At 41.8% G+C, this 24,226-nt stretch overlaps 1 protein-coding gene across 1 annotated transcript; it reads left to right on the plus strand.

Moving 5' to 3' along the window:
• The first annotated feature begins 2,898 nt into the window (after positions 1–2,898).
• On the plus strand, positions 2,899–23,168 carry GOT2 (glutamic-oxaloacetic transaminase 2). The gene is made up of 10 exons (XM_031458333.2): positions 2,899–3,103; positions 10,459–10,615; positions 12,186–12,314; positions 14,450–14,509; positions 15,044–15,205; positions 15,519–15,623; positions 16,838–16,988; positions 17,447–17,612; positions 20,759–20,909; positions 21,919–23,168. Exons 1-10 carry the CDS (start codon positions 3,021–3,023, stop codon positions 22,039–22,041), a joined length of 1,287 nt encoding a protein of 428 aa, XP_031314193.1. The 5' UTR covers positions 2,899–3,020; the 3' UTR covers positions 22,042–23,168.
• The last annotated feature ends 1,058 nt before the right edge of the window (positions 23,169–24,226 follow it).

A 24,226-nucleotide genomic window follows, 5' to 3' on the forward strand; every position in this document is an offset into this window, starting at 1 on the left:
GTATGCATGTGCTAGAGATATTCTGTAAGCCTAATGAACGAAGAAACTCACATTGCGCATGTGCTGACAGAGAACACATAAAAAGCAGGACAGGTGCATCATAGGCGCGCACCTCCCTGTGGCAACAGAATAAAGTGTTGTTAACCCCATGGTGTCTCCTGCTGAAGTCTGTCCGGCAGTATGGCAACTCCTTGTGCATTTTTTCGTTTGGGCCACTCACCTCCTAGAAACCCACGTCAGCCTCCCTTGGCTGACAAGAGCCATCCTGATTTTGGTGAGGGAAAGAACAGAAGACAGAGGGGGCAGCAGGGACAAGTTAGACAGTGAGGACGAACATGGGCCATGCTTTTGCCTTCCTTCCTCCCCCACATGTCAAACACAGTATGGCCTGCAAAGTTCAGATAAAATGCTATCTCCTCCAGGAAGACCTCCCCGATTTCCACAACTAGCACTAAGCCATCCCTCCTGTGCCCTCCCTGGCTCTCTCTCCTTCAACTGATCTTTGCCACATTCTGCCTCCTCCCATTATATCTCTCTTAGAAGGTAAATAGTATGTACTCTTTGTACTTGATTTTTTTTGCCCCTTCCTTTAGGACCTTGCTTGGAATGGAGACGTGGTGGCTGAAGTTGTGACTATTATCTTGGACCACTGGGTGAGGGACACAACTTAAGGAGGGCAGAGGCACAATTTGGGTCCCTGAGAGCTTATAGAGGCAGAAATGCCACAACAACCCTGGACTGCCTATCTTCAGATTTTTATGTGAAAGAAACACATTTTATCTTGCTTAAGCCAATTATTTTGGGTCTCTGTTACTTGCAGACAACCCCAATTTTAACTGATACACTGGGAATTGTTTCAGACTCCTTTCCTGCTTCTCCCTGCATTTAATCACCAAACAATTTTGATTCTTCCTCCTTAATATGTCCCAGATCTGTAACCTTTTTTCCATCACTGCACTTCTACCTGAACTCAGACAATCAAGAATTTCTTGCCTGGATTACTGTGTCAGTCTTCTTTCAAGCCTAGTCTCCTTACCTCTTAGGGTTGTCCTTTCCAATCCGCCTTTCAGACCAGTAACCCAAATTAGCTTTCTTATGAGAAAATTAAATGTATGTATACATCACCCAAAATGGTGATAATTGTTAATATTCTTTTTTTATGAAGCAATATGACAAAGTTGTCTCGTTCCCCTCCCAAAGGCAAACACCCTCTTGTACCCTCCCGATCCTGAACTGAACTGTGTCCTTGGTGTAATTTTCCAAAATTTTACATACATTTATGAATGTTTATACAGTATGGTTTTGTGTATTTTAAAATTTTATCTAAATGGTCATACTATACCAATAGTTCTGCAACTTTCTTTTTTTCTTTTTTCCTCCTTCCCCCTACAACTTGCTTTTTTGTGTCTGAGGTCTATACATATTGATACCTATAAGCTGAGCTCATTCATGTCAGTAGTCTGTAGTGTTCCATTGTGTGACGGTAACAACACATCTGTTTCCCTATTGATAGGCAACTAGGTTGTTCCTTGTGTTTTGCTTTTATAAACAAAGGTTCACTGACATTCTTAAACATGTGTGAGGTCCCTAGGATCTGTACTCGGAAGTACAATTGTCCCGTCCTGGGGATAGTGATTGTTATGGGTTGAAATGCATCCTCCAAAAAGATATGTTGAGGTTCTTACCCCACGTACCTGTGCATGTGACTTATTTGCAAATAGGGTCTTTGCAGATGTAATCAAATTAAGATCAAGCCATTAAAATGGGCCCTAATCAATATGACCAGCGTCCGTGTAAGAAGAGACACAGAGACACACAGACAGAGAACGCCATGTGAAGATGGAGCCAGAGATTGGAGTGATGAGTCATCAAGCCAAGGGACTGGCAAGGATTGCTGGCAACTTCCAGAGCTAGGAGGAAGGCATGGAACAGATTCTGTCTCAGAGATTCCAGAAGGAATGAACTCTGACACCTCTGGACTTACAGCCTCTAGAATTGTGAAAAATGACTTTGTTGTTATAAACTATCCAGTTTGTAGTAATTTGTTACGGGGGCTGTAGGAAACTAACACAGTGGTGGCTTCAAAGTGGTGGCCTGTGGGAGCACCGGCTGAGGTTAGAGAGAGCAGTTGAGTCTAAGAAAGTAAATTGGGGCTGGACTGGGAACGGTCTAGAATGTGACCCTAGGCGGGCAGCTAGACTTATTTATTCAGGAAATGTGACGCCAAAGAAGATAAATTAAGTTGCCAAGGAACACAGTTCTATCTGGGTTTTAGAGAGAAGTGTCAGAGAAACAGCCACTGTTTAGAGTGGACTTGTTTGAATCATTCAACTTCTGGGGTCTCAAATTCATTCGCCTTTTCCTTTAACAATGATTAATTCCGTACCACACACAACTGCACAGACTTTACAAACTCAAGTTTGTCATTAATAACCACGGGTTGTTACGTGTTTACTAAACCAGACCCTGTTTTTAGATATAATCGGCTAATCTCACTTAATCCTCACAAGTGCCCCAGGAGATAGGCATGTTATCTTCTCCATTACAGAGATTAGAAAACGTTCAGGAAGAAGGTGAGGTGATTTGAGGGAAACATCCAGCTAAAGATTTAGGGTCGCTGGCTCCATGGCCTTAGGCAAATTACTTCACCTACGTCAGCCTACCTTTTCCCATCTTTCAAATTGGCCTCTTCGGTCCAATCCTTCGTAAATAAATAAATGAAGCGTGTCGGGCGCTGTGAGCAGCGATAAACTGTGCTGTCACTGTTTTCTCGGGACCACTTGGCCCTGGCTGTGCAGACTCCCCGGCAGGCCGACCCGAGGCTACGCGGAGGCCTCGCCGCTCCGCTCCGGCCGCCAGGGTGCGCTGTGACACGGTCCCGGGTTTGGCGGGCGGCCGCTCTAGCCTCGCCCCGGGAAGTCGCTGTCCTTACCTTCAGCAGGAGCCGGCGCCTCTGTGTCCGCGCCCGCTGGCATCTCTGCTTCGTCCTGCATCAACCCACTGCCCTCTTGCCGCCCACCATGGCCCTGCTGCACTCCGGCCGCGTCCTCTCCGCCGCTGCCTTCCACCCAGGCCTCGCTGCCGCGGCTTCTGCCAGAGCCAGGTAAGCAAGGGATAAAGGAGCCGGGGCGACGGGCCTGCGTGGCCGAGCTGCCCGTGCACCAGGACAGCTAACTCGCCTTCAGAGCACACACGTGCACCCGCCACACACACTTTCTCTGCTATCCCCTCGGCTTCACTGGGGGCTGAGGGTCGAGCGTCCGCGCCTCACAATGACCCTTTGGGTCCTACAGCTCTCCTCTACCCTGCTCTTATGACCGTAGGCAAGCGTGCCAGCGCGTTCCCCTGGGTTAGGAAGTGTGGCCCTCTACGGCACCCGGACTCCCATTCAAGGTAGACGGGTCACGACAAGCAGATTCGGCGCAGTGGGGGTTGGGGGGCGAAGGGAGAGCCCGGGGCTGCGGCGCCGAATCACGCCTATTGGCTGCGGTGCTGGGGCTGCCTCGCGCCGATTGGCTGCGGTGCCGGGGGGGGGGGGAGCCTTTGCCCTTGACCTGCTGCCCTAGGCGGCGGCGGGGCTCACCTGTCGTGGCCTCACTGGGCCCCAGCAGGGTTGGAGGGTCGACGACTGGCTGCCGTTTGTGCGTCGGGGAAAGGAAGCTCAAGGGAGGAAGGTTCCCAGAACTCTGGCTTTTGGGACCCGCTTTCCTCTCTGCATACTGTGACCTTGGCGCGCGGCATCTTCCCGCCTGAGTCACCCGTGACCCCCCCCCCCCCCCGGCCCTTTGGCCTTTGGATGGAAAAGAGTCTGAGTGTAATACCTTTATTTTTTTCTTTTAGCCCTGAGGAGGTCTAGCGGTAGGGAAGTTGCCTTTCTTCCCCTCCCTCTCGCTCTGCTCTTTTATTTAGTGAATATTTCCTCACCCCAGTTTCACAGAGCCAGGCACTGGACCAGATGCTAGTGCTGGATACAGTGGTGAACAAGCCTGAGGGAGGGACAGGTATCACTCAAAAAATTCCAAATATGTAACTTCTTACTGTAACGTGTTGCGGAGAAAAGGTTAACAAGCATAAACGAGTCTGTAATCCCTTCCTAGTGGAGAGACCTAAGCCAGGATATTTAATTCACTCAAAAAGCCGATTTGGGACAGTGCCCTTAATTCCTAATCAGGAACCGGGTCTCCAAACCACCCCAATCAGATATTAACTCTAAAGAGCAAAGCCTTGACCTCATACGTGCCTTGGCCTTTCCTTTGAATGTATGTACGATGTCTTTAAGCCAGCAGAACAGTTTGTCCTTCCCAAAGCCCCACACTCTTGGCAGTACAGTTTTGCCCAGACTTTCTTCTCCCTGATTTGGTTCCTTCTTGGCCCACTGTCAAGGTGTGCTCTTTAAGGCAGCCTACCTCATGGACCAGAATTAGGGAGGGGTTATCATTTATGCAGCAAATTTGGAGAACAGAAGGAGGTATCTACAATTATGGGCAAGTAAATCTATTTCACCACTATAGTAATCTTCAAATAATCTCATTTTATGGACTTGGCTAGGTGGCCTACAGCTCTCCTTACAAAGTCGTTGGTAAGAATCCCTATGGGTGTGACCTTTTAATCATCGTTTCACTTCAAGAGCCTGACTCATTTTTCTTTTCTGTCTTTTCCCCATTAGAATGTAAATTCCGTGAGAGCAGAGACTGTACCTACTTTTTTCACTGTTATATCTCAGCAGTTAGAACACTGGATGGCATGTCTTTAAAATTGAATATTTTAACTTTAAACCTTAATTTTTAAATTAATGTCGTGGAAACAAATAAAACATTTTAACATCATATCTTAGTTCCAAGTTAAACATGAAAGAACCACAATGGTGCAAAAGTATACAAAAAAGTTTTAAAATATTTGAGTACCTGCAGCTGAGGAAGTGCTGTTCAGGTTTAACCAATGATGCACAATTGGGTGATAGAATCAGATGCCATATCTGGATATGACTGTTAACTGTTCAGACAAGGAAGAACCTCCACTCCCTCCACTGTAGATGTGATCTTTACCCAACAAAAAATGGTAAAAGTGGAAAACATTTAAAATAAATTCAACTAATTGAAGTTTCTTTCTTTCTTTTTCTTTTTAAACAGCTCATTCTAATACAATGAAACCTTGGCAGTTGGTATTCTGAAGAACTGAGGATTTATCCTATGAAATACTTAGTTTTCATCCTTGGGTCATTTTAAATGGAACTCTCTAAGTTCAAATGTTTAACTGCATTTTTTTTTTTTATACAGAAAGCACTTGTTGACCTCTGCTGTAAAAGCATAGTAACATTAAATTAGACATGGTCACAGGTCAGTGAAGAAAAGAAAATATGCTAATGTATTTTTATTGATAATTATCTGTCCTTAATTATTTAATTCTGATTATTTAATTTATAGTGAAATAACTGAAGGAGTATCATGAGACCTTTTTTAAAATTTTATAGTTTGCAATTTCTTTCTTTCTTTTCTTTTTTGGAAGGGTAGGTAATTAGGTTTATTTATTGATTTATAGAGGAGGTACTGGGGATTGAACCCAGGACCTTGTGCATGCCAAGCATGTGCTCGACCACTATGAGCTATTCTCTCCTCTGTTATGAGACCCTTTAGAAAGGCAATGTGCAATAGTGTTACAATATCCAGTAAGAAAATGATAGTAGTATTGTCTTTGCCATTTTTAGCTCTGTGATCATGAGCAAGTTAATTAACTTCTTATTTTAAAATAAGAATGTGAGGGGAAGCATTTTTAAAATTATAAAGCACTAGGTAGGCTCCCAGAAAAACTGCAAGGTGTTTGAGCTGGAAATGCTTATCTGGATACTTTGTACCTAACAGCTTTTGGTTGGCTGATCAGTATTGCTCAATGGCTGACACTTTGCTCTTTTGTCCAAAGTGCACAGATAGGAATGCTTTGTCGGTCACAAGTTATCAGCATCAATTTTGTCCCTAGAGCACTCTTGGTTTCATCTAGCACTGTCTCTTAAAAACAGGAGAGTCCTTACAGTATGGACATGGTCTTTACCCTTTTCAGGAATGGAATAATAAAGGGTGTAGAGGATTGGAACATAATTACTGATGTAGGACTAATCAAATCAAGTATCTCTGCCTATATGTTTAGACTGTTTAACGTTTAATATTTTTAAATTCTTTTAGAATTCTTCTTAAAAGATACCTTTCTCGGTTAGTTCTCTGCCAGAAGACTCAAGGCTATGATTTCTGAGAGAATTTCTATACTAAATAAGCTTTTTAAAGAACTTGGTAAATAAGTGCTTTTCACACCCTTTAGTAAGAACTAAAAACAGTACCTTCTTGTGGTTTAGGAGCAGCAGCTCTGTCATTGTTGATGGAAGGCCTTGGAGACAGAACCATATTTTCAAAAATGAAAATCGCTTACCAAAAGTTCTCTTTAATATTTCCTTAGCATTCCGGGCATTCCTTGCACTCATCAGTTAATGACAGTGATATATAGACAGGCAGGTGGCTACATGTTCGCAGGGTCTGAATTGTGAGCAGAACATAATGAAAGCTCTCTTCAGGCCCAATTTAGAAGTTGCTTTGTGTCGCTTAGTTATTGGAATCCCCCAGGCAGCCTAGAACAGTTAAAAAAAAAAAAAATGAGAAGGATTTTGAGTCCTGGCAGTAGCACTGGTGAGAAGGAAGAATGATAACGTCTTCCGAGACTCTAGGAAAGAATAAGTAGTAATGATTGAAAAGCAGGAAAGACCCTCATTTGATCATAAAGTTAAGACTTGAATTCTTTACCTACTTGCCTCACCAGTCTCCACATTAGTGGCATGGGAATTCTAAATTAAAGTGTAACAGTGATAATTTAGTAACGATACCAGCTAAAATCAAGCATTCACTCTGTACCAGGCTCTGTTCTGAGTGTTTTATATTTAATAACTCCTTTCATCATTATAACAACCTTATGAGATAGGTACTGTTCTGCCCCCATTTTATAGATAAGAAAAGTTAAGACTTAGAGAAGTTAATTGCTTTGCCTGTTCTCACAAAGCTGCTAAGTGGTGGAACATTTGAATCCATGCAGTTTGCCCAGTACTGACATTGCCCAGAGGAAGCTATTAAAAGAATTAAAAGCCTGGGAAATCCAAAAATGAAATAATCCACCTTTTAATAACAGAGAATTAACTGTACATACCAATTACAGCTGTTGAGACTGAGGCAGTTTTCAGCTTGTCAGGAGAGCTTACATTTAACTCTGCTGCCACATCCAACCAGCCATCCAGTGCCCCTCATTGCGGAGTGAGGTATAGAAGTGCTGACGAGCCACAAGTTCAACAGGATGATTTTGGGAAAGAAATTCTAATGAAATAATTCACCAAGCTCTCAGCCTGGGTGGTGAGCACAGAGAACTTGTACTGTGCTGTGCTGAAACCTTTGATTAGTTGAGACTGGATAAATGATTACTGAAAGAATGTTGGCTTTCTCACCTAAGTCATCGGGAACCTTGCTTCCCTAGCTTCCACTTTCTACCGCATCACCCCCAGCTCTTTGTCACCCTTAACCTGTATTCTGATGCCTCTGCTTAGAAGGTCCTTTTCCTCCTTTCATCTATAGCACTCATGTCACCTCCTGGAAGCCTTCCTAAGCCTATACTTACCTCCCCTTCCCAGGCTATCTCCTCAGGGCCACCGTAGAAGATAAGCTGTGCCCTGAGCCTGTCTTCATCACTGTACATTATCGCCCCGTCTCCAGCCCACACTGTGTATAACTCCCTACTGGTCACTCCACTGGGCTCATCTGGTGGCGAGGGATTGATTTACTCTTCTTTACACCCCCAGCTCTTATCACACAGCAGGTTATCGATGATTTAAGAGATCATAAAGACTGTTTTCTATAATATGAAACTGTGTAAAACTTTTTGCTCATGTTTTCACTTCTTGCTCATTTTCCTTGGAAAACAAAAACATACACAGTTGTATTTCTCTGTCACTATCAATCCTAGTATAGTCTCAACCATTTATTAAGTATAACTTTACCCCAAATAACTTCCATTTCACAGATAAAACAGGGGAGGATGTTGATTTCAGTCCTACACAAGCATTTTAGCAGATTGGTAATGCTCATGAACACACGTAGTACCACTTCGGTAGCCCCACCACCACCACACACACATCCCTTCCATACCTTCTTAAAATAGCAACAAAGAACATGTTCACTAACATGATCCAAAGCTATAGCCTCTCTGAAGCGTACAAAAATAAGCAAAAGTATGTAAACTTTAAATTAGGCTTAGTAGTTAACATGTTGGTACTTTATCATACTTAAAAATTATTTAGGTATCCAGTCAGTAATTAATCCATTAACTCATTGTAATTTTAGTCCAAGATTTTAAGTTACTTAAAGATCTTGGAAATTGTCTTCAAGCTGACATATTAAAAAATATAATTACTGTTCTTCCCAAGACCCATAGCCCCATTCTAATCATAAGAAAAACATCAGATAAATTCCAATAGAGGAGCATCCTACAGTATCCTTAACCAGTACTCCCCCAAACAGTTAATGTCATCCAAACCAAGTTGTGTCTGATACTGACAGCCAGGAGGAGCCTAAGAAGATATGACAACTAAATGTAATGTGGTGTCCTGGAACGGATATATAGAACATTAGGTAAAAACTAAAGAAGTCTGAATAAATTGTGTATCAACACTGATTCATTAATTGTAAGAAATGTACCCTGCTAATATAAAGTGTTAATAAGAGGAAACTTGTGGGGGGAAGCTCTACTGTCTACTCAGTTTTCTCTAAATCTAAAACTGTTCTTAAAAAATAAAGTGTTAATAAAAGTAAAAAATATTGCTACTGTTGAAATTTAAAATTTGTCAAATAAAAATTAGTTTGACACATATCTACATTTTCCATAATTTTAAACATTATATAGGAGAAATGTTAGCTTGTTTTATTAGTGAACCAGTATAAGTTTAGGAAAAACAGACCCTCATAGAATAAAATAAATAAAAGATGCTTTATATGAATATATAAAAGATATAGCTGTTTTTTATTCAAAATTAAACTAGTTTTATTTATCAGATTTATCTTATATGAACTTGAATTTTTAAATGTTTCTGAGTTCATCTCTTTAAGGAAAAAAATTAAATCTAGCACATTTTAAGCACTAGAAATTCAGCTTCTGTAACAATCAGACAGAGCACCTTTAATGTGAGGTTTTTTTTCATAATTTATCACTACTCTCTGAGATGGAAGATATTTCACATTCAGACACCCAAAGGGGTAAAACCAAAAAAAAAAAAAGCCTTCCTGAAAATTATACATAGAGAGCTTATAGCTCTTCAGATCTACAACTTTAGCCACAGGTATAGAGTAAACACACAATCTCACAGCTCTGACGAGAAAGATTCAAAAAAAACAACAAACCAGATTATCTGTCATCTCAACAGAGAACAGATCTCTGCTATCCATTTACAGAGATCACTGAATGGTCACAGCATAAGGCCAAATTCACAGTCTGTTGCCAACAGGGACTACCTTATTGGTCATAAGGCAACCAGAACCCACATATCAGGAGGAAGTGGGGAACAAGCTAGAGAAAGTTATTTTAAGTTATACTGCCTCTTGGGATTCACTCAGGGAGTGCACTCCCCCAGCAACACAGTTCACTTGGCCCCACCAGGTAAATCCATTGGGCATCAGTGGATGACCCCTAACACTGTTAAATGATAATTTTTTAAGGGGAAATCTTGACTCATACAAATATAAAATAATGAACATTGTCAAACATTTTAACTCAATAAGTAACGAGGAAATCAGTAAGATGTTACATTCGGTTAGTTGCAAATACCTAGCAATTCTCTGTCCTCTCTACCCCTACTGCCTCACACCCTGGGTCAAGCCCTTATCTCTGTTATCTTTCTTACTGGGTAAGAACCAGATTTTTCAGTAAACTACATCCAACGTAGAGCCCAGGAACCTGTATTTTTTAACACACTCTCCAAAGGATGCCCTCAATAAGTTTGGAAACAAGATAAAACTCAATCTCCTTGGAGGGCCAAGGTGAGGGGTGGCAGGGATGGTCATGTAATACTGTCACATTGGCCCTTGCCTACTTCTCCAGCATCATATTTTACCACTCACAGCTTCTCATTGCCAAATTACTTGAAATATCCTTTGCCTGGGATTTCAGATCAGGTTTGAACTGCTCACACGTGCACCCTGTCCTCCCTAGCATGATTCAGGTGTTCTGCTTCTCATCGCATTTGTATTAATATGTTGGTCTTCACTCCTCTACAGTGTGCTCTGAAGTCTTACGCATTGTTGGGTTATCGGTGCTTATTGCTATACCCTGTGCATAGTAAACATGCAAACACTTGTTGAAATGGAGTTTCGGCAGAACCAGGACACCTCTGGTCATGGAAATCTAGTTACTGTGACTGATGTCTTCTGTTTCCCATTCCAGCTCCTGGTGGGCTCATGTGGAGATGGGGCCCCCAGATCCCATCCTGGGAGTCACAGAAGCCTATAAGAGAGACACCAACAGCAAAAAGATGAATCTGGGAGTTGGTGCCTACCGGGATGATAATGGAAAGCCTTATGTGCTCCCTAGTGTCCGGAAGGTAAGTGTGCCAGACATCTCCTGTTTGATGGGGATGAGTAACTGAAGGGTGCCCCTGAAGAGACACAGAAAGACTGTCATACTGGGAGCCAGGAAACCTGGGTTCTAGTTCTGATACTAACTGCTTGAATCACTTAGGTTGTCTGGGCTGTAGTCTCCTTGGCTGTAAAAGTGACGGGTTGGAACTATGTGGTCTTTTCCAGGATTGAACTTCTGTGATTATCTATAAAACAGACATAGTGTCATATTTAATCCACAGGGTGTAGAAAAGGACCAAGAATTTACACATTGTCTCTTGGTGACAGAATTAATCCTTTGAGGATGGGGATTACTGTTGTTATTTTGCATTTCTCTTATTTTGATCACCTTAATAAAGCCATCCTATCCAGGCATACTCTGTCCTTTCTGTTGAACTATAGAGTAATTTTCTTCATTTTGTGTTATTTTTATTAGTAGTAGTCTGTTGGTTATCATAACTGTAAATAATATAATTAATTCCCTTAGAACAATTTTTTGAAAGTAAGTTAATGTTTCCTTTTCAACTACACCCTCTCTGATGAAGTATGAATGTGCTGCTCTGTCGTTTCCAAAAGCGGGGTGATGATGTGTTGTTCCTCCGTACAGCAGAATTAGGCATCCTGAGTGGAAATTACAGGAGCATACTTTTGGGTGGGAGTAGAGAACCCTGTACACTGAGCTGTACACTATGCAGTAGGCTGGCTCAGGCTCTTATGAGCCACTGCAGTGATCGACCACGGGCTGAATGAACCACTGCAAGGAGAAATTTCTGAGTGCGTGGGAGTGTGAATTAGGTCATGTCTCTCTTAGAATAGAAAAAAAAGGACTCAAAAAATGGTTGTGATGAGAAGACTGATGAAAAATTGCCAGCTCCTGGGTCTCAGGTCATGCAGGGATTGCTTGTGTCAGTAAGTCAGTTTAGAGTATTTGGCATGTGTTAGCCATTGGTACAAGCTGGAACACCACCACACACTTTTGTACATTACCTCATCAACTCTTCACCTCAATCATATGAAGGGTAGAAACAGCTGTTCCCCATTCAACAGATGAACAAACTGAGACTCAGGAAGGTTAATAAATTGCCCAGGGTCACACAGTAAGGGACAGCCAGGTCTCTGACTGCAAAGCATGAAGATATGTGCTATTACTACTAAACCTTTGAAGTTCTTAAAGTGGCATATACCTTAAAATACTTCTTTGTATATTTAATTTGATTTTATCTCTCATACCTATTTTAAGTACTGCTCTTAAAGTTTGTTCTTGTGCATCCCAAGAATACCATTTTATGTTAAATGGTAACCAAGAGACATTGTATACCAATTTACATAAAACCTAACTTTAAAAAAATTAAATATGATAAAAATTTTTTTACTGTTTCTTCTCTGCAATATAAAATGTACTTACTTACCCATCATCTTCTTGGACAGTATCTCTAAATAAAAAACAAGGCTAAAATGTAACTTCTAAAATGTAACTTATAAAACATTAAGTGTTATTCACAGTAATTCCAGGTAAGGAGAAGAATCTAAATGGATGCATTTTCTCTTGTCTAGGCAGAGGCCCAGATTGCTGCAAAACATTTGGACAAAGAATACCTGCCCATTGCAGGACTGGCTGAATTTTGTAAGGCATCTGCCGAATTAGCCCTGGGTGAGAACAGCGAAGTGTTGAAAAGTGGCCGGGTAAGCAGAGCAGGCTCTGGCATCATACAGGGTCTGTTTCAAATTGAACAGTTTAAACAAACTGGAAATAATTTAAGCAAATGAGAAAGGATACATCACTTTGTGTGGGATGATTGTTTTGAGGTAGCCACGCTATTCCTAATATCTCTTCTTTAGATAGTAAATTGGCACTGATTAAGTGAAAGAGTTCATATAATTCCAATTCCAAAAAATTCAGTAATCCTGAAAATGTAGTAGTGATTTTACTGAAGAGCTGACGCTGCTTTTGCTGTTCGTCTCTGTGTGCTTATGTTCATTTTACACTGAATAAATGCTTTTAGGAATGCCAAACTGTACCAAGTTTCAAAGCCTGTAATTAGCCCTACCCTCCTGCCCCAAGCTTCCAGCTTAGATGGAGGAAGCAGGCAGAAAACAAACCACAGGTGGACTGGTGGGGCCAGGACAAGTCTGGCACTCCTCTGCTGCCCCTTCATTGCCAGCCTGGACATTGAAAGGGAGTAGACCATGCTCCCTCCCCCTTCAGAGGGCAGAGAGCATCCCTGCTGCCGTGAGGGGAAAGACAAGCAGCTCCTAGGTATCTCCTCCTTCCAGCTCCCAGGGGACCCTCTTATTGTGGACGAAAGAGACCCTAAAGATCACTAGACCTAAGGTTTTTACAAAAAGATTCCTGTATGCACCCACAGAGTATATGCAGGCCCAGTGCTCGTAGTAGAAGACTAGCATCATGTGGGTGGGATGCAGCCAGACCACTGAATAGCCAGCCTGACACGTGAGCTCATGTACATTATAGTTTACTTTCTTTGGAAACGAATTTTTTCCCCCTTAATAGAGGCACTGGGGATTGAACCCAGGACATTGTGCACACCAAGCGTGCACTACTGCTGAGCTATACCCTCTACCCTTCTAAACAAAAGTGTTTTTTAATGGGTGCATTTATATGTTTAAATATTTATTTTTCCAGATAAGTCTGGGGGAAAACTCACAAAGTAGCAAAACTTAGCTAACACTTCTCCCCTCCCCACTTCCAAGGCCAAAATAAATACAGTTTATTCACAAGGCTGGTCTAAGTCCACACATTAGATCATTAACTCAGAGAAGAGCATACAGCCTCAACCCTAGGGTAATGTAATAATGATCCTAAGTCACAGATTTGATTGATGTCCATACAATCAACCACCTATGAACCCTCAGGAAAAAGTCAGCATTTTTCTGTAATTTTTGCTTAGTCTGTGTCCATCTAGCAAGTTGTAATCTAAGTATAAGACTGGCCTATCTTAAAATAACATCAACTTGTCTTTTATAAATTGCTGTACGTTGGTGAATCTTACTGTCACATCTACAGTTAAGTTTTTATTTCTATCTTGCCAGAGTTTGCACAGACAAACTTTGTTTACTAAAGAGTTTGTTAGTTGGGTTCTCCCCATTTAATCCACTGCCTCCCAGTCCACAAAGCAGATTTAGGTTTTGTAGAGCCTGTGCTGCTATGCTGCCTTAAAAAAACGCAAAACCTGCTGTGGTTTCTTGCTCATCCCCTAAAGCTGACCAGTTTGAAGAAACAGATTTTCCTCAGGCATCTCCCTGTTACCCAAAAGATAATAGTTTCAGATTATGGAAATTTACAGAAGGGGACCTCTTAGCCTTCAAAGTATAACAGTGTTATTCTAATGTACTTGTTGACTTTTCAAGATGACTTGCTTTTTGATGTTCAGAGAATCATTCAATTTTGCATAATTCTAGAATAATATTTTAATGTAGTGACTGTCATGTCTTTTTTCCTATTTATTAATCAGTCCTTTTTCGTATCTGGTGGGGGATTGTATCCTGAGAGTTTCTCATATAACTCAGTGCGATACTAACAATGGGCCATAAGGAATCAGCTTCCACGTCAGCAAAGATGTTGGAAACTGATGAGACAGCTCTCTTAAGAACCCATGAGGAGAGTCAGTCTGTCTCTTAGAAAATGGAATGAAACAATAGTGCTGTTCTCGCGTTTCTAAATATTCATTTGGAAGGGTGTCTTCAGCTCCTAAAGAGGGAAGGGTGTGCCTCTCAGTGGACTGGAGCTCAGGTTTACAGCGCTCAGGGCCTGTAGAGAGAGTGTTGCACCTCACTGACCCGGGGTGTCTCTCCTTCAGTATGTCACGGTGCAGACCATTTCTGGAACTGGAGCCTTAAGGATCGGAGCCAATTTTCTGGTGAGTCTGGGTCCAGGAAGGAGCGGTAAGATAGTCTGTAAGTTGAGATAATGGGGTTCCCTATTGCGTATGTGTTTGACTTCTGACCTAGAAATAGATTTCCTCTTTCTACAAAGCTGGAAGATTTCCTGTTCTCTGATAAATGGAATTGGGGGGAAAAAATGAAAGTACTTAGAAGAAATTATAAGTAAGAGATTGTAATAATAATAATATTAAATACAACTTACTGAGCACCTACTAAAACTAGAAGCTTTTATATTTTAACTCATTTAATCTTTATGAGGGAGGTACAATTAACGCCATTTTACAAAAGGAGACAGTAAGGCTCAAATAGGTCCTTGGCTACACAACCAGTATAACTGTCAGAGCCTGGATTCCAACCCAGGCAGTCTCGCCATTCAGTCAATACTGTCTCTCAATCATAGAGACAAGCTGAGTTTCAGCAGGAAAAAAATGTCCTATCAGTAAAATATATCAACTTTTTTTCCCCTCTCCTTGCTTCACTTTTCCATTCGGTTTCTTCTCATCTTTTAGCAAAGATTTTTTAAGTTCAGCCGAGATGTCTTTCTGCCCAAACCATCCTGGGGAAATCACACACCTATCTTCAGGGACGCTGGCATGCAGCTACACAGTTATCGATACTATGACCCCAAGACGTGCGGCTTCGACTTCACAGGCGCTATAGAGGATATTTCAGTGAGTGTGGCTTTCTGGGCAGGAGGGGTGAAGGAACAGGAATAAACCTCCTTGTAAGAATTTGGTGTATGTCAGCTAGGTCTCAATATTGGAACTAAAACGGGATTAGGGGGAGGGTATAGCTCAGTGGTAGAGAGCGTGCTTAGCGTGCATGAGGTCCAGTACCTCCATTAAAAAAAAAGAAATAGTGGGGATGAGCTGATTCCCAGACCTCAGGTTATCTTTGTTACTTATCAAATAATAGTGACCCTGTGGCATTTCAGGTAAATGATCTCCTTAAAGCTACAAAGTAATCTGTTGTTTTTCACTTTAGAAAATACCAGCGCAGAGTGTTCTTCTCCTGCACGCCTGTGCCCACAATCCCACAGGAGTGGACCCTCGTCCTGAGCAGTGGAAGGAGATGGCGGCAGTGGTGAAGGTAGGGCGGTGAACTGACCAGCGACAGTTCCATGCTTAATAGCTAGCATTGGATGCTTCACTTGGCAAAGTCTTACAGTGAGAATTAACCTTGAGGCTGCATAAAATTTTCATGCATTGTGAAGTTGCCAGGAAAACACTCCTCGTTTGCATAATTAGCAGTTCTATTTCATGATACATGAGCAGTTTTAAAATAATTTTTGTTCCTCAGCCAAGATGTATGAAACTCTGATAAAACTTGTCACTGGCTATTCAGCACAGTCGGCATCCACCGGCCCTAGGATGTCTGCTTTTGGGGCCTACATTTGCCCTGGTCAGTGGTTACTTGTCCATCTTTTTTTTTTTTTTTTTAATGACTCTTTTTAATCTGTTTTATCTATTGCTCTTATATTTGCTTTTTTTTTTTTTTTTTTTGTCTTGGGGAGGAGGTAATTAGGTTTGTTTATTTATTAATTATTATTATGACTATTTTAACAGAGGTACTGGGGATGGAACCCATGACCTCCTGCATGCTAAGCATGCACTCTACCCACTGAGCTATATCCTCCCCCCAACTTGTGCATCCTTTTATCCATTTTTTTACGTCCCCTCCTGTCTTTGCCACTCTCCTCAGCATTGCTGTTATCATTCACAGTGATTTTTGTTCCTCTGTGAGAGAAGGCACTAGCCAAAATTCCTAAGGAGAAAGATATTTCTGTTGCCTCCGATCCCCATTCTCACTCCTTTTGGTTTCCCTTTTACATTCCGTCAAACCTAAGCTGTGAGCAGAATGAGACAGAGAAACAGCATTCAGAGAGCACTTTAAAGATGAGATGGTTATTAAGAGGCTATCTCATGAGCCCTGGGAATAAGATGATCTGCCAGAGTCATGTCAGCCCCAGTAGAGACTGTGGCTGGTCCTGTGTTGGCAGGATCAAATTAGTTACCCAGACTCCTGTGGGCCTTAGAAGAGCTTCCTGTTTGACCAAGCAGCATCCTGTGCAGATTGGATTAAAATTACCTTTTCTGAATAACTTCTTGAAGGCCCATATCCACCAAAGTTAAAAAGATGTTGGTATCTTAACTCTTGGAAAATTAAATATCTCCAGACTGCTATATGGGGAGAAAACTCTTGACTGTGTGAAGCTGGCAAGGTCCCGATAAGTTCAGGTAACCATCTGGGGCATCTTGAGAGGGACTGCCTAAAGCTTTGGCCATCTTTTCTTTTCTTCCCAGAAAAACAACCTCTTTGCGTTCTTTGACATGGCCTACCAAGGCTTTGCCAGCGGCGATGGTAACAAGGACGCTTGGGCTGTGCGCCACTTTATCGAACAGGGCATCAGTGTTTGTCTCTGCCAGTCCTATGCCAAGAACATGGGCTTATATGGTAAGCTGCAAGACCCTCATGATGTGTGTTCTGTTGAGATTGAAGAAGTGCTGGGAGAGGATGCCACAAACGTGCAGACTTCAGGGTGTGTCTGTGTGTGCGTCATCCATGTCCTTCTTACCCAGAGAGGAAAGATGGGTCAAGTGGATTTTTTACTGCTCTTAGCCATATTTCCTTTAGAGTCCCTGAATTCCTCCAGCAAAGGAAACTGATCACTGCTTCTCTAATGAGCCAAGAAGATGGATACAATGAAAAGAGACCTCTGACCACTCTTGAGTACTCAGATTTTCTATTGTGCCTAGGTTCACCATTCTGCTTGTTGAACACCTACTTATAACAAAGAGTTATTTTTGTGGTGCATCTGATGGAAGCAGATAATGTGTAGCAAATGTAATCATGATTGTCTTTAGCATTTTAGATAGATGAACCAGAAGACAAGGTCCGTTTTATCTTTTCAGGTGAGCGTGTGGGAGCCTTCACTGTGGTCTGCAAAGATGCTGATGAAGCCAAAAGAGTGGAGTCACAGTTGAAGATCCTGATCCGTCCCATGTATTCTAACCCTCCCCTCAATGGAGCCCGGATTGCCTCCACCATTCTGACCAGCCCGGATTTGCGGAAGCAATGGTAAAGGCACTTTGCCATTCCCCAGCCATCTGCCTTTTGCACCACTGATCCTTCAAAGCTCCTTGATGGTTGGCTTATAGGGACGTACAGTATCACACAGCTTCCTTATGTGGATGGGGAGGAAGGAGAGAGGAGTGTGCATCTTAGCACTTTCAAACAGATAAGTTGGTCTTTCCCTGTAAGAAACAATTCAGAAATGGCAGTTCCTTTTAGTCTGTCATCTCCATGTTAAGTAAAACCTGCCTTCTAGACCTAAGTTCAAACTGAGGTATCTTACATAGGAAAACTTTCTTATGTATTTTTTACATTTATCCTAATAATAACTAGCATTGAATCCGTATTTCTGCATATTTTTCATTTTCATTATCTATACTATCTGTGCTATAAGTTAATGTTACTCATTTTTTTTTAACCACAATCCACATAAAGCTTATATTTTACATCATGACCCTGAACATACATCACCTATGTATGTATGTATATATAACTGAAGCAGTTTTCAAAACTCAATACTTGGGCTTCATGAGCTGTACTCCAGTATTTTTCAAATACCAGTTACATCCAGCTGTATTGAATTTATGACCTAATAATGGGTGATAATACACAATTTAGAAAACACTGCTTTAGATCAGTAGTTGGCAAACTATGTTTTGCCACCAGTTCTTATAAATAACACATTACTGGAACACAGCCATACCCACTTCTTGATGAATTGTGTATGGACTCTTTCAGGTCATAATGACAGGGTTCAGTAGTTTTGACAGAGAACATACAGCCCACAAAACTTAGCGTATTTACGATTTGGCCCTTTAGAGAAAGCTTGCAAACCCTTGCTATATGTACTTAAGAGTTAAGAAAAAGCCAAGATGCCTATGGAAGATGTGTTTTGTTCTATAAGAGTTTATCCTGTATAGCTGATTAGCTGAGGGGGCACATCTCTAAGAAGCTTATTGGATAGAAAAGCTAAGTCTGTAAGAAACTTCATCCACAGCTCACCTAGAAATCATGTGACAACTATTTTTTCTACCTTAAATTAATCCTCTGAACACTGAAGTGAATAGTCAGAGTCTAGTTGAGGATATTTCTTTTCAGTACAAGAGAGCCATGCTAGGCCTACCGAAAAAACACAACAGTTATTTAAATTAGAATTTTTTTTTTTCTGTTGTAAAATCAATGTCTAAGTACGTTTGAGAAAGTTTCGGAAAGTCACTATAACCCACCTCTTTTTTCTTTGCTCGTTATTATTCCTAGTTGTAATATGTTGTATTACGTTCTGTTATATATGTATGTGTAGAGTTGGTTTTGTTTTTGTCACTAAGAATTATACTAAGCTCTTTTTTTTAGTTAATATTTTTAAGTGGTTTTTTTTACATTTCCATAGTCCTTAATGATTATCAAGATTTTTTTTTTTTAATATGTCCATTTCAGTACTCATTTGAAGCCTATCATGTTCAAAGATGACAGAGACACAGTGCTAGGTGACTAAGATGTCTCTCCCCTTGGGGAGTTTATAACCTAATGAGAAAGATACACGTATGGTGTTGATACAAGACAGATGGAATAAATGCTGAGTAAAGGAAGAGAGCTATTAATTAGTGGGGAATTAGGATGTAATGCAGACAGCAGCATTTGAGCTGTGCCTTCAAGAAAGAAAGCACTTTTCTCCAAAGGAAACGAAGGGGAGAGGAAAACCGGACAGAGACGTGCATGAGGACAGCACAGGCACATGACATGTATCATGCAGGGTGTGCTTCGAATATCCCGAGTGGTTCTTGTGGCAGAAACACTGAGTTTGAGGAGGGTAGACAAGGCAGCAAAAATGGGAAAGTGGGAGCAGATCATGAAGCCCCTTGATAATTGTGAGAAGTCAGAAATTCATTCTGTGATCAACAAGGGGCATGGAGGAGGGCAGTGGTTGTAAGGTGGCCCCAGATCTAGCCACGGTCATGTACTCAGTGCCTTTAGGGCCCAGGCCTCAGTGGATGGCGCTGGATGGATGGGACTACAGGGAGTTTAAAGTCAAATGATATCCTTTACTGGGGTCAGGGGCTCTAGCTTCAGCCAGTAATCGCGCTGCTGGTACAGTGTCACCAGCTTCTCATTTTTCAAGAGGCTACAAATTCACCTTTTTTATGTACAAGCACTAAATTTAAGAATGTTTAACTGGGTCAAATAAAACATGACTAAGACTCTTATTTGGCCTTTAATTGGCAATCTGTAACCTCTGTGCTAAATCTGCATGACATCATCTAGGAGAGATGGTTTGGAAAGTGAACACGTAAGAACAGGGAAATAAACTGTAAATGTATCTACAGTCATCTTGGTGAGAGCCCACAAGAATTTCCCACGGGGCCACAAGAATGGAATGATAAGGTAGATTTTGAGGAAGGGGAAGACTGTTCTGAATCCAGCGAGCCATGTGTAGTCAGAGGGTTGCCTCCTCTGCTCCCCCAGATAGAATTAACCCTCTCTTCTTGGGACTCTCTCAGCACAGCACGATTCTATTTTCTTAGCTTGTTCTGCCTTGTTCCATAGTTGATTGTTTACAGGTTTGCTCCCAGCCTCAATGGTAAGCTTTTAGAGGCAACGACCAGGTCTCAGTCCTCCTTCTTCTCAGCCCTTGGCACATGGCTGGGCACACTGGAGGTTCACTGTGCCTTGTCTTAATTGTGAAGGCAAGAATGTTTCTTCCACCCATGTTAAAGAATAAGATCATGTTTTACTGTTTAATCCACAGCTTTTGCCCTTTCTCGCCTTCACCCTCCTAAGTTTTAGAGTGATTTATTCATTTCTTTTCTTTTTCCTTTTTTTTAATTTGAAAATCTTACTGGCTTTATTAAATAATTCATGGGTTGGACAGCATCCATCTAGTAAATAGAAAGGCACTTCCCATTCATTTTTCTTAATAACTCAATTATGTTAATGATTATAGTTGCCTGATCAAAATAGTGTTCTGATATAAAACAGAGTGCTACAAAATAGCTTTCTTCCCGGACCAGTGGCAACACGTGACTCGGTCAAGAATAGGTAATTGAGGCACACCAGGGGAGTACTCAAGGGAGGTAAAAATGCTGGGAGCTGGCTTTCTGTCAGTGCTTGGCCAGAACTAAGCTGCATCTCGGGTTTTGTTTTTTTTTTTTTTAAAGGTTGCAAGAGGTAAAGGGCATGGCTGACCGCATCATTAGCATGCGGACTCAGCTGGTCTCCAACCTCAAGAAGGAGGGCTCCTCCCACAACTGGCAGCACATCGTAGACCAGATCGGCATGTTTTGTTTCACAGGCCTGAAGCCTGAGCAGGTGAGTGGACTCCACTTTCTCTGCAGCCGACTGATTGACCAGTCCTTGCAAACCAGAATTCTTCAGAGGTCACCTGCCTTATTTAGGATTACTCTAAAAACAGTCATTTTGGAGCCCTCTTAGGTCAAAGAAGTATGAAGCATTCATTTCGTTTTCTTCTTTGCTTATCATTTACCTGTCTGTATCCTCTATGAGGTTGCAGACTTCTGAAGAACAGAGCTTGTTTTGAGCATTTTTACAACTACTGCTGCTTCTATGAGAGAACCCAGAACAAGCGGGAGGAGCCTGAATATTAAGAGAAGTAACTGTTCTGTACCTGGATTCTGGATCAGTTTTTCTACAGATGCTTACTCTAAGATTTTTTTCACCTGTTCACACCTCAGAATTCAGCAGCCTAGCTTTTTTATTCTTTTTTTTAATTCTTTTTATTCTTTCATTCTTTCATTCTTTTATTCTTTCATATCTAGGGGAGCAGAGGAGGCAATCCTCTGACTACACATGGGTCGCTGGATTCAGGACAGTCCTCCCCTTCCTCAGAATCTGCCCTTTCATTCCATTCCTGTGGCCCCGTGGGAAATTCTTGTGGGCTCTCACCAAGATGACTGTAAATACATGTACCGTTTGTCTCCCCCGAAGCTCCGGTGGCGCAGTCAGTTAGCACGTGGTACTTACATAGTTTATCTCCACGTTCTTACGTGTCCTCTTTCCAAACTATCTCTCCTAGATGATGTCATGCAGAGTTAGCACAGAGGTTACAAATTGCCAATTTAAAGGCCAAATAAGAGCCTTAGTCATGTTTTATTTGACCCACTTAAACATTCTTGTATTTGGTGCTTGCACATAAAAACGTGGATTTGTAAACTAGCACACCAAATTCTGGGAATAGGGTTCAAGTGAAAAAACCGAGCATCTGCTATTTTTCTGTGCTAACCTATTGGCTCATTGTGCCTTGCCAGGGCCGGGCAGACCCCCCTGACCAGGAAGTGCCCACACACTCTTCTCTCTGCAGGTGGAGCGGCTGACCAAGGAGTTCTCCATCTACATGACAAAGGATGGCCGCATCTCTGTGGCAGGGGTCACCTCTGGCAACGTGGGCTACCTTGCTCATGCCATTCACCAGGTCACTAAGTAATTCCCCCGGTGAGAGGGAACAGAGACAACCTTCCTGTCTTCAGCCTGTGCTGTTGTGAGATTCACAAGGAGGGAGAGGGAGAGGGAGGGTAGATGGTGGCAAGCGGATCAGTTTTTCCAACCAGTACTTAAAACTCAGAGACTGAATGTGTTTCTCAGAAAAGAATGTGCAGTGAAACAGGGCAGAGGCACCTGTGTCTGGTGTCTGGAACTTTGTGGCTGTAAACCAAAATCTCCCTCATCCTTTTATCTTGTTTTTTCAACAGAGTTTACATATATGAGAAAGACATAAGCCCAAAAAAAAAAAAAAAAAAACTTGTCCATCACACTATTGCAATACTTCAGAAGCTTTAACTGAAGCACCTCTTGGTGTTACGGGTTCCTCTGTAGAACCAGCAAGAAAATAGCACCTATTAGAGGCTTTGTAAAAAGACCTAGTTCTAACATTAACAGTCAGCCTCATGTTTGTGACTGAACAACCTTATCAACAAACATATTACAGAGATTATGTTTTACAGGCAGTCTGCTACCACTGCCGCAGAGAAAATAAAAGATGCTGTTTCCTGTCTTATTTAAGAAAAAAAGAAAGAAAGCTCTCCTTTTTAATACTTGCAGGCATTTTAATATTCCTCTCTTCTCCCTAATCACTGCTGTTCTTTTCCTTAGGCACAAAGATCTATACCTAGCCTAGATTTTCATCCTGTTATACTCTCTGACCATCAGTCCCATCCCATAGGATTGACTTATTTGAAGAATGAAGAACATTATTTACTGCTCATCCCATACCCTTGCTTTTCTCAGCAAAGAATAGCAGAGAGTAGGTAACTGCACTTTATTTCAGCATCCTCTTCGATGATTATTTAATTATCTCCCTTCGAGATGTTGCCTCTGCCCAGTTGGACCTCGTAATTCTGTTAAGTGTGGTTGTGCAGTCACGTATCTTGTCATGAGGCAGGCAGTGCAGGGTAGACCTGGGAAAGAGGATATTCTGGGCTTTGGTTTTAACCTTTGTGTGCTGCCAGCTGGGCTCAAGCTTCACCCTTTGGAAGGCTAACCACCATTTGCTCTAATCATGTAGACTTACTGCAGCCTGGTTTCTCTGTTACAATAAAATTACTGTAGACCCAACCACTGTCTACTATGTTATCTTTTTTCTTTTAATGGGATGAAAGGGTAGGAGTGGGTATATATCCCCCAAATCTGGAATCATGTCCATATGACCATAAGCCAGTAGATGTTTTAGCTGTTCCAAATGTAAACTAAAGCAACATCTTTGTCTTGTCATTCCTCACATCAAGTCCAACAATGCTGAAAATGTGGGTATAATCCTTTGGACCTTGGAGGACAAGTGGAGTACCTTGAAGGATCCTGTGGATATGGGCAGTGATGAGGAGAGGGAGGGGAGGTGGTAATTTCACGTGTCTACAGGAGCCAAGTGGATAATATAAACAGTGCGCGTAAAGTAAAAAAGTGATGCAAACTGATGTAAGATGATTGTTGGCGACCAGCCCACATCCTCAGAGATGAGGCATTATAGTAGTAAGTAACAGGCACTGTGAGAATGAAAGTCCAGCGTTGCAGGTCTTAAATTTTTCAAATAAAATAGAAATTCTGATTTCTATAGGAAGTCCTTTGATGCTTAAAAGCTAGCAATTAATTCCTTGTTTAAAATGATTTGTAAGAAATATGCAAACAGTAGGTCACCAGTGTGCAGCCTCTTTCATAAAGTCACACACTCTGTCAGCAGACTTCCCAAGGTTCTCTGTCATCTTCTGCTTAATGCCAAGAGTCATTCAAGATAGGACAGCTACTGGCCAGACAGGCAGTGGAGCAGAATCAGGTCCACAGCCCATCCACAGTGTTTTGATCATTGTTGGGAGGGGAAAGGGGCCTCAACTTGTTCCTTCTCCCTGCTTCTCCTCACTCCCTGAGGGGCACAGTGCATGGTGAGCTCACTCCTGCCCCTTGGCTCGTTCCTGTGGCTAATGGATATATGAAGGTGGTGAAAGGTAGAGTGAATGGACTGGTTCACTGCGTGTTTTTGGAAAAGTATCTTAAATGGGGAACCAATAAATGTGTTAGCTACTCTGTAAAGGAGCTGATTGCCTAGGTTAGAAGAAACTGCTTAAATCTCCCTCTCTGGAGCCAAAATGATTGAAGTTGGCCGCCTAGACCTCAGCTGGAAA

Source organism: Camelus dromedarius, chromosome 9 (assembly GCF_036321535.1).
Source record: "Camelus dromedarius isolate mCamDro1 chromosome 9, mCamDro1.pat, whole genome shotgun sequence".
In the NCBI taxonomy this organism is placed as follows: Eukaryota; Metazoa; Chordata; class Mammalia; order Artiodactyla; family Camelidae; genus Camelus; species Camelus dromedarius.